The sequence below is a fragment of the Gossypium raimondii genome, chromosome 11 (genome assembly GCF_025698545.1).
Source record: "Gossypium raimondii isolate GPD5lz chromosome 11, ASM2569854v1, whole genome shotgun sequence".
NCBI lineage: Eukaryota > Viridiplantae > Streptophyta > Magnoliopsida > Malvales > Malvaceae > Gossypium > Gossypium raimondii.
Window position 1 is genome coordinate 53,636,188 of NC_068575.1, and position 10,561 is coordinate 53,646,748.

General features: G+C 36.3%; 2 protein-coding genes across 2 annotated transcripts; both read left to right on the top strand.

Moving 5' to 3' along the window:
• The first annotated feature begins 986 nt into the window (after positions 1–986).
• On the top strand, positions 987–2,879 carry LOC105802930 (WRKY transcription factor 23). Its single transcript, XM_012634839.2, has 3 exons — positions 987–1,675; positions 1,904–2,047; positions 2,186–2,879. Exons 1-3 carry the CDS (start codon positions 1,287–1,289, stop codon positions 2,589–2,591), a joined length of 939 nt encoding a protein of 312 aa, XP_012490293.1. The 5' UTR covers positions 987–1,286; the 3' UTR covers positions 2,592–2,879.
• A 2,921-nt stretch (positions 2,880–5,800) lies between these two features.
• LOC105800945 (uncharacterized) lies at positions 5,801–10,286 on the top strand. The gene is made up of 5 exons (XM_052623692.1): positions 5,801–6,166; positions 6,305–6,530; positions 8,972–9,066; positions 9,145–9,333; positions 9,603–10,286. The coding sequence occupies exons 1-5, from the start codon at positions 5,801–5,803 to the stop codon at positions 10,284–10,286; spliced, it is 1,560 nt and encodes a 519-aa protein (XP_052479652.1).
• Positions 10,287–10,561: the final 275 nt, after the last annotated feature.

Below are 10,561 nucleotides of genomic sequence, written 5' to 3' on the forward strand. Positions count from 1 at the left end.
TTTATCAGAATAAAAACAGTCTCATCTCATGTTTATCCATGTTGAGATGATGGGGGTGTTAGTAATTAAGATGTGTGTATGTGAGAATCAATGACTGAAAAAGGAAAAAGATAGAAATGATGTGTGAAAAGAAGCCTCTAAATGAATCCTTAATTTCCTTACCCAAAAGAGTTAGGAACCTAATAATGGAAGCATGCAAAGCTAAGTCCAGCTTACACGCAAATTATTACATATATCATATCACGGCTTCCCATTCCCATTCATTTAATTTCCATTTGGATTTTACATTTGCATTTGCAGTTGGTTAACGATTATAGTGTGCCTCCGCAATATGCTACACCACCCCCACGTGCACCTACTTTAGCTTTCCTCTCCCCAAACAAACAGATTTCCGATCTTCTTTTCCTTCTCTTTTTCGCTGGGAAGAAGGCTACTATTTTTCCCATTACCTATGCAATTAAATAAACAATGGATCGTACATGTTGTCCCTACAATTACATCACGACTGAAAGTCCCCCTCACTAATTTTATATATTATTTAATTATTTAAGCATTACATTAATACATACGTTATCTTATCTTCTTAAGCCAAATTCACAACCGTACACGTCCCCCTATATAATAATATAGACTAGAAGAGTACATGCTAAAAAATATTTTTTATTTCATTTACAAGTGGCCAAGAAGTCTGAAGAAAAAAGTACGAGTGTAATGCAAAAATTAAATGTAATTTTTGAATTGTATATAAATAATTTTCTTTTGTATTTCCGAAACTTATTTCTTCAATTTATTCCTGCTATCCAAAGTATTGTTTGATTCACATGCACAATAAAGATAGGTATGGTTTAATTTAATTTAAATAAACAAAAAACATAATTTTAATTATTTATACACCCAAACCAAAGCCAAGAGCTTTATCATTATGGGTTATGCCGTAAGAATATCACATGGGGGTGAACTCCGTTCACACTTGAACCAGTTAAAAGACCGCCCAAAAATCTACGTATGAAAGCCTCCACCCCACTGTCCGACCAACAATGGGGCGCTCATGCCTCATGCAATAAATGACAACCGGCACTGTTCAATATCCGTACAAGTGTTTGACCTACAATTGCCCGTCGATCCTTTAATAACTCTCTCTCTCCCTTCTCAGTAGCCAAAAATCTCACTTTCCTTTAAACCTCTCTTCCTTTCTTTCTCTCACTAAACAAAGCATTCTTCTTCTTCTTTTTCTGTGGTGTGCAAGCTCTTTTTGATGAACAAGAACTGGAGTGTTTGATTGATACATGGAGAGAAAAGAGGGTGTAAAGGTGGAAGATGTATTGGGAAACTCATCGTGTTCGGTGAATGATTTCCCATTACAAAGTATATTTGATTTGAGCAGCAACGAAGAAGAGAAGATCCGGTCGTTAGGGTTCATGGACTTGCTGGGTGTTCAAGACTTGATCAGTAGTCCTTTATTGGACATCATGGCAGCACAGCAGGTTCCCTCTCGAATGGCAACCCAACCACCCAATCCTTCTTCTTCCACGAAGATCGGATCTCCTCATGAGGTTTTCAATCAGCCTGCCACTCCTAACTCTTCCACGATTTCATCTGCATCAAGTGAGGCTGTTCATGATGAACCTGCTAAACTAGATGACCAAGAAGAGGACCAGCGAAAAACCAAGAAACAGTGAGTTCAACTCTTTATCTTACACTATTTTCTTTTCTTAAGAAGAGAGAGAAAGAGACGAAGATGGGTATTTTCCGTCTATGTGAGCCAGTGTTCCTGTTTACTGCTAAACAGGTGTCCCATTTTGAAACTAATTTGGATAAGAAATCAGGGTTTTGATTTCCATCAAAGTGATTTGAAGCTGATCATGAAGATTATTTTTTGTTGTTTTGGCATTTGTGGGTTTAGGTTGAAACCCAAGAAGACAAATCAGAAGAGACAGAGAGAGCCGAGATTCGCGTTCATGACAAAGAGCGAGGTTGATCATTTGGAAGATGGTTATAGATGGAGAAAGTACGGACAAAAAGCTGTAAAAAACAGCCCCTTCCCTAGGTACTAACTTCAATGTCCCAACTTCAACCTATTTTAGTTCCCTCATTCTGTATGTTATCCTTTTCACCAATTTAGTTAAAATCACAGAGACAGGCAACTTCCATAGGTTATAATGTTTACACTGTTTAATTCTCTTAGGAGTTATTATCGTTGCACCACCATCTCATGTAATGTGAAGAAAAGAGTTGAGAGATGTTTCAGTGATCCAAGCATCGTGGTAACCACTTACGAAGGCCAACATACTCACCCCAGTCCGGTCATGCCTCGTCCCAACCTTGTTGGTTCTCATCTGAATTCAGCCATCTCCGCCGCAAGTTTTGGCATGTCAATGCAAACTACTCCATCTCACTATCACCAGCATTTTCAACAGCCTTTTACCGATAACTTGTCTCCTTTGAACTTTGGCCATAATGGGTCCCTTAACGCCACTTTTCTTCATCAGAAGCGCTTTTGCACCCCAGGGCCAGGACCAGGACCATCTTTGCTTAAAGACCATGGCCTTCTTCAGGACATTCTGCCATCCCATATGCTGAAGGAAGAGTAGATTAGAACATCCATTACCTTTATATGTAATTCTCCACTTGGGATGAAAAGAGGTATAGCGAAATGATCAGTTCACTGGTATGTAGCTTTTTTTTTTTTTTTGCTGAGAGGTGGCATTTTTATTGAACAAGGAACCCGCTGCCCCTTTTATGCAAAGCTTGATTAATATTACTGTAAATTGGACTTGGTTTTAGTTTCTTAATTGGGTTTTTTTTAAATGTTTTTTTGCCACATTTAGTTGCTCTGGATATGTAGAGATTATGCACCAGGGAAATGGTTCTTTCTTTAACTCTTCTGAGTTCTGACCCTTTGTTTGTCCTATACCTTTGTTTTTGTTATTTTCAAAGGAATATGCATTGATTCCCGTATGAAACTAAGTAGTGCTTGAGGGCTAGGGTTCTTCAGAGAACAATTAATGCAGAAGCTAGAAAGCTTTCTATTTTCTATTTGTCTGGGAACCAGCCAAATCCAAAATGTTCGTAGCACTAATGAGGCCCTGCAAAAAAAAAGGGGGGGGGGGCGGGGTTAGAATTTAGTGAGAAAGAATATGAATGTGCAGTAGCTAAATATGCTTGAGTTGGGTTGGGGCAGATGGAACAATAACTCGAGATCGACTTGCATAATAATAACTCTCCTTTTCTTAAGTCTACATCTCAAAGATTTGGTTCATTGAATGGTGAGATGGGGGGATTCAGTGTATTGTTTAATTAAAGGGAGATTGAAGTCATGTTACCTATTCACGCACTATACATTACACATATATATGGAGCAATGATTCTTTTATTCTAATTATATTATGGGGTCTGAATTGAACATCGCTATCGACAGCTTCTTCGCGGTTGTATATGTGATGTCTACTGGGCATGTGAATATTAGTCACTGTTAAAGAATAATATTGTCGCCAGTGCCAGGTTGATTATTGGGAAAGAAATGGTACTGAATACAAAAGGGAAAATCAGTTGCCTTTCTAGGGTATAGATAGCATAAAGAATAACGTCGAGATAATCCATTCCGTGATCGCTAGGGCCTACTGCCGCCCCCCAACCCAGGACATAATCCCCACTTTTATCCTGCTTAACAAATATTTGTTGCAGCAACATAGGAGCGAATATAACAGGTAAGCTATAGTCTTGAAGGTTGGAAGCATGATTAACCTCGGCCATTCCATTCGGTCATCTAAGTTGAAACCTAAACTTATCCTTGGGCTGCAATCATTTCATATGTTACCAAAGGGTGGAAACATGACGTTGCCTAATGTTTATGGCGTAATAAGAAATTGCTATGTTGTAACAACCTAAAATATGAGGAACCAATCTTGGCCTGACAGCAGCGAACATAGACCAACAGCTCTTTAATTCAATTTCACTTCGAAAGTCTATACTATACTATTATTTATGTATTTTATTGAGTCGGCATCACCCTCAATCGAGTCATCAATTTGGTTAAAAAGTTATGAGAATGTCCTTCCATAATTAAAACAAATAATATTATTTGAGGTATTTTAATCTTTTCACTTAAAAATCAATAAAAATCAACAAAATTAAGTTCTAAAAAGATGAAATTGGTCAGGTTGAAGTGCGGTTTTGAGAATGGGACATTGGGGCGATAGGTTCTAGAGGAGGGTTATCATTGGGCTGGAGAGGGAATTCTTTGGTCAAGCTTAAGAGTTTCTCCTCTTTTCGCATTGACGTTGAGGTTCATGATAATAAATGCGGTGACACTTGGCGGTTAACGGGGTTCTATGGGAATCCGGATGAAAGTTGTAAAGGTGCTTCTTGGGATTTGCTTAGACAGCTAAGCTACGACCACTCTATTCCTTGGGTTGTTTTGGGGGATTTTAATGAGATTGCAAATTCTTTTGGGAAGAAAGGAGGTCGCCTTAGGTCAGAACGTCAAATGATGGAATTCCGTACGGCGTTAGAGGATTGCAGTCTCAATGATTTAGGTTTTATCAGCCGGTGGTTCACATGGGAAAGTGGAAGGTTCATATCTACAAATATAAGAGAGCGTCTGGATCGTGGAGTTGCTACGTTAAATTGGGTAAATCTCTTCCCAAGTTATCAGGTTGAACACTTAAGTCATTCATTTTCTGACCATTGTCCCATTCTTCTAGATACCGTGGGAGTGAGATGGAATGATCAGTGTAGTAATGCAAAAATGTTTCGGTTTGAGGCCAAATGGTGTTTAGAAAGTTCTTTTGAGGAGATGATTAAAAGATGGTGGGAAGATACTCCTCGAAGTATACCGAGTAAGCTTGAGAGAATGGGTCACCAAATGCAAAAATGGAGTAAATCCAGAAGTAGAGAGGAGAAGAGAAATCGGGTAGATTTAGAAGACAGATTGAATTGTCTTTATAATTAGGAACTTTCTGATGAGACTTTAGCTGAAATTACGGAGGTTCAATTAGGGCTTAATTTGGAGGCTGATAAGGAAGAGTTATTTTGGGAGCAACGAGCCCGAGCCAACTAGCTGAAGAATGGTGATCGGAACACCAGTTACTTTTATAAGATTGCCGTTCAACGTCAGTTTCGTGGTCGAATCTCTGAGTTAGAAGATGAGAATGGTGGAATGACTACATTGATCGAGGAGATTATAAATATTGTTTCGGATTATTTTGGAAAACTATTTTCAGCTTCTGATATAGGTTTGGATGAGCACTTATTTGGCCTAGTAGAGAAAATAGTTACTGTTAGCATGAATGATAATTTGCTAAACCAGTTCACTGAGGAGGATATCGCCTATGCAGTAAAGATAATGGCGCCTTTAAAAGTCCCTGGCGTTGATGGGTTCCCCGCAATTTTTTTCTAAAGGTACTGGCATATTATTAGACCAGAGATTTCCCGTTATTGTTTATCTATTTTGAATGGTCAGTCTGAAGTAGGAGATATTAATAAAACACGCATTATTTTGATCCCTAAGGTTGATAAACCAAAAAATATGTCACAATCCAGACCCATAAGTCTTTGTAATGTCGTTTATAAAATTATTGTGAAAGTCTTGGTAATTCGTATGAGTGCTATTTTGGGTAGTTGTATTAATGAAGCTCAAGGTGCTTTTATCCCAGGAAGACTTATTTCGGATAATGTGTTGATCGCTTATGAGGTCCTTCATTCTCTCAAAATGAAGAAGAGTGGCGGGAGTGGGAGTTTTGCGCTTAAACTAGATATGAGTAAAGCATATGACTGTGTAAAATGAGATTTTTTGGCGGGAATGATGAAGCATTTGGGTTTTCATGGTGATTGGATCGTTCTCATCATGAGATGCGTTTGTTCTGTTTCCTATTCTGTTAACCTTAATGGGATTAATAGTGAATGGTTTTCTCCATCAAGAGGCTTAAGACAAGGAGACCCTCTTAGCCCCTATCTGTTTCTGATTTGTGCTGAGGGTTTTTCTACGCTTATTCAGGATGCCAAACAGAAAGGTTGGATGTTGGGCGCACCTATTGGTAGGGAGAGATTATCTATTAATCATTTGTTTTTTGCAGATGATTGCATCCTTTTCAGAGATGCCTCGTGTGAGGGGGCCAGAGTGGTTCGTGATGTCATTCGGGAATATAAGATGGTCTCGAGGCAGCGGGTAAATTTTGACAAATCTCTTATTTATTTTGGAGCAAATGTGGCCTCTAGTGTCTAGGAGGATATTATCAATTTGTTAGGAGTTCGGGTGGCTTTAAACCCTGAGAAGTATCTAGGTTTGCCTATGATGGTGGGTCAGAGAAAAACATGGGCTTTTGCTAATTTTGCTGATCGGTTCAGAAAACGAGTCGAAGGGTGGAGTTTGCGCTATCTGTCAATAGGGGGTAAGGAGATCTTTATTAAATCGGTCTTGCAGGCAACACCGCTTTATGCTATGCAATACTTTCTTTTGCCCAAATCGTTATGTCGTAAGCTTGAAGGCATTATGAATAGGTTCTGGTGGACTAACAACAAGACATTGAAAGGTGTTCATTGGAGCAGTTGGGAAATGTTATGCAAACCGAAGTGCATTGGGGGGTTAGGTTTTAAAAACTTATTTTTGTTTAATAAGGCCTTATTAGCAAAACAGGTTTGGCGTATTTTATCTCAACCTCATTGTCTTTTAGCCAGAGTTTTAAAAGCCCATTGTAACAACCCAATTTTCAGTAGTGTCAGAACAGTGATTTGAGATCACTAAATTCGATGAAAAAGTTAGAAAAATTTATTAATTAATAATTATAAGTTAAGTGTGATTTTAGAAATATTTTTGAATTAGTGAATTTTGTGATTTAAAAGAAATTATTAGGTAAATTGGGTCGAAAACGAGGTATCGAGACCTCGATATTATAAACTGAGCCGTAAATATTTTTATAAATATTTACGGAGTGTCATTAGGGTAGTATTAAAGTTTCGTTAAGAAATTTTAACGTTTCGATGGTTAATTGATTAAAAAGGATTAAATTGCAATAGAAATAAAAGTTTAATTAAAGATTAAAGAAAAGTTAAAAGGACCAAATAAGCAATTATGCCTTTTTTAAAGTTGAGGCGGCATAAGTAGATTTTTAAAAAAAAATCTAAAGTTAAAATATATTATTATAATAATATTACTTACAAGTTAAGTTAAGTTATATATTATATATTATATCATATTATATTATAAAAGAAATAAAAGATAGAAAAAAGAATTGAAACAGAATTGAAAAACGAAAACAAAGAAGAAACAGGGAGAAGGAAAGAAAGAAAAGAAAAAGGAAAATTTGGGTTTTCAAAGTTCAAAGTTAATTTGGTAAGTCAATTTAATCCATTTTCTTGTAATTTTTGAGTTTTTGGAGTTCTAGAACAAAATATTTCATGGTTTATGTTGAAATTTTGAAAGATAGTTGATTTTTAGACATGAGTTATGTTGAATTATTTGACTAATTTGGGGTTAAATTGATTGAATTTCAAGTTAGAAGTTAGTAAAGGGTTGATTTGTAAAATAAATTATAGGTTTTGAATTAATAGGAATAAATTGAGAGAATTTGAAATTAAGGATTTATGGTGAAATTAGAGAGTTAAATTAGTTTAAAGTGGGAATGGAATGAAAATATGAAATTAGTTTTGAGAATAAAAGTTAGTCTCGATTCAGGGACTAAATTGGAATTTAGGCAAATATTGAGTAAAAATTAAAATATTTAATGTGAGATTGAATGGTGTTGTATTGATGATTTTTAATTGTTTTAATTCCGTAGCAATCGTCGTACAGAAATTCTCGACTAAAAAGGGGAAAATATAGTCGACGAGGAATAGCTCGGAACTCTTGGTTTGTATTTCTATAATCCGAATCTAATTATTAATTGTTGTATTTTTAATTAAATGTTATGGTAAGTGATTGAGGTGAGAATTATTGTTTTTTTTTTTTACAATTGAAATGGATTGTCTTGATATGTGATGAAATTATATTGGTTGAATTAAAGTGGAATATATATTATGAATATATATGTGTAAATGTGAAATTGTGCAAATATGATAATTGAATTATTTTTTATATGTATAAAATTTAGCCTTAATGCCCAAGTAAATGGAATTTAGAACTACTGGGATATTAGTGGCATGCCATTAAGGAACTTTAGCTCGCTATCTGTTTATTAGGACGTTGGTGCTCTCTGATTACTAGCACGTCAGTGCTCTCTGATTAGCATATCTGTGCTCTCTGTATAGCACTTCAGTGCTCTCTGTTCATTAGTGCATAATAATGCACCTCTGTATTTGTTCCGTATATCCGGTGTGTTCTATAAAATCTACTTTGGGCTAAGAATAAGAATATGAGATAGTAAACTGAAAATAGAATGTGAAATATGTTGTAAATACATGGAATACACGAGTTATATACTCATAAATTGATTGTGGAATGGATAGTGCTATTGTTTAAATGATACGTGAATAAATTATGGAAACGTGTTATATATAGCAAGTGATGAAAGTTGAGTATTGTGCGATTTTAAATGTTCAATTGTGCTTAACATTTTATTATACATATTTTATTGTTTTATTTTTAAATATTTGGATTATAGAAATACCACTGAGTTTTTACTCAGCGTACAGTTTTGTTTTCCGTGCGCAGGTTAAGTACTTAAGTTTAATCGCTGATTCAACATCCAACAACGATCCCGAACTTAAATATTGTGATGTTTATTTCTTTATGTCGGCATGTACCTAGAGTGTCTAAATATTAGTTATTTTGTGGTTTGATTGTAAATGAAGTTATAAGATATATTTTTGAGAGTTTATAATTTGGATTAAAATAATGCTTGATGACTTGTTTTGATGATATAAAATGTTTGAGATTTCTGTCTGTTTGATCTGTAATCTCTGGTAATGCTCCGTAACCCGGTTCCGGCGAGGGATACGAGTTGGGGGTGTTACACTCGTTACTTCCCTTTTTCAGATATACTATCAGCGAAAGTTGGTTCTTACCCTTCATTTACCTGGAGAAGCATTTGTAGCGCTCAGGAGTTGATTGGAGAAGCGATTTTGTGGCGGGTTGGTAATGGTGATCGCATCAACATATGGAATGATCCTTGGCTACCTGGAAGAGAGAACAACAGAATTTCTGTTTAGGAGATTAAGCCTACTTGGACGACTGTTAATCAACTAATTGAGACTGAGACTAATACTTGGAATGGGGAGCTAGTTCATAATTTAGTTGACGAAACTACAGCAGCTCGAATTTCTATTCCTATTTCTGGAAGTAGCTCGGAGGACATGATAGTTTGGAAACATGAAGGTTCTGGGGAATACACAAAAAGAGTGGGTATCGGGCCCTAACTATAGCATATTTACAGTACACTACGCACACTTCCTCTAATGATGATGATTACAAAGAATTTTACAAAGCCTTATGGTCGTTGAATATTCCAAAAAAAATTAAAATACACAGTTGGAGGTTGGTCAATAATTTGGTGCCCCACTTTGGTAATCTGGTGCGCAAAACTTTGTGCGTGGAAGTTGTTTGCCCACTGTGTAAGGCAGATCTGGAGGATTCAGATCATCTGATGTTGTCTTGTGGTACTCTACAGTGTGTGTGGACTTCCTTACAAGTAAAGATTCCGTTATTCGAAGCTTCGTTGTGTTACAAGAATCACTTTGTTAGAACGTTTTCTGCAGCAAATGAACAACAAAAACGAATCATTGTAATTTCCATATGGGGCCTATGGTTTCGTAGAAAAAAAATGATCTATGAAGGGGTAAAATTTTCATTGCAAGAATTGTTGGGGTTTATTCGAGGATATGAACAAGATCTTAGTCAAAATCAAGAGAATCTCCGTCATTCTCTTAGATCTATGGTAAAGGATCTTTGGAGACCCCGAGAGTATAGAGTTATTAAGATAAACTTTGATGTGACTTTCCAAAAAGAAGAAGCACTCGCTACAACAACAATTTTAGCCAGAGACTCTACAGGAGAAATCGTAGGGGCGGAAACTTATCTTTTTGAGGATGTTGTTGACGCATTTGTGGCAGAAGCATGGGCTTGCAAAAAGGCATTAATCTTTGCGAGTATGATGGGCTTTTGGCGTCTGATCGTGGAAGGAGACTCTTTGACAGTTATCAAAAGTATTAAGAAGAAGGGGGAAGATAAATCGGTTCTCAGGCCGATTACACATCATATTTGTAAAATGGGTTTACATTTTGATGAGGTATCTTACCTTTTTGTGCCCCAAACGGTTAATGGAGCGGCTCACACTTTGTGGTGGCTGGGTTAATGGAGTGCTTGAATCAGTGATGATGGTGGCGATGAAGGACCGTTTGTCTTGGAACCAGTGTCTCTAAGTGTAATAACTCGGTTTTGACCCTAATCGGAACAGTGGTTTCGGGACCACAAATCCGAGTCTGAAAAATATTTTAATATTATTTTACGTGTTTATTATGTGTGAATTTACTTGTGTGAAAGTTTCATGAATTAATTTTATTGTTGTGTGCTTAATTTGAGAAAATGGCTAAATCGCATAAAATAAAAATTTGATGGCTAAATATGAAA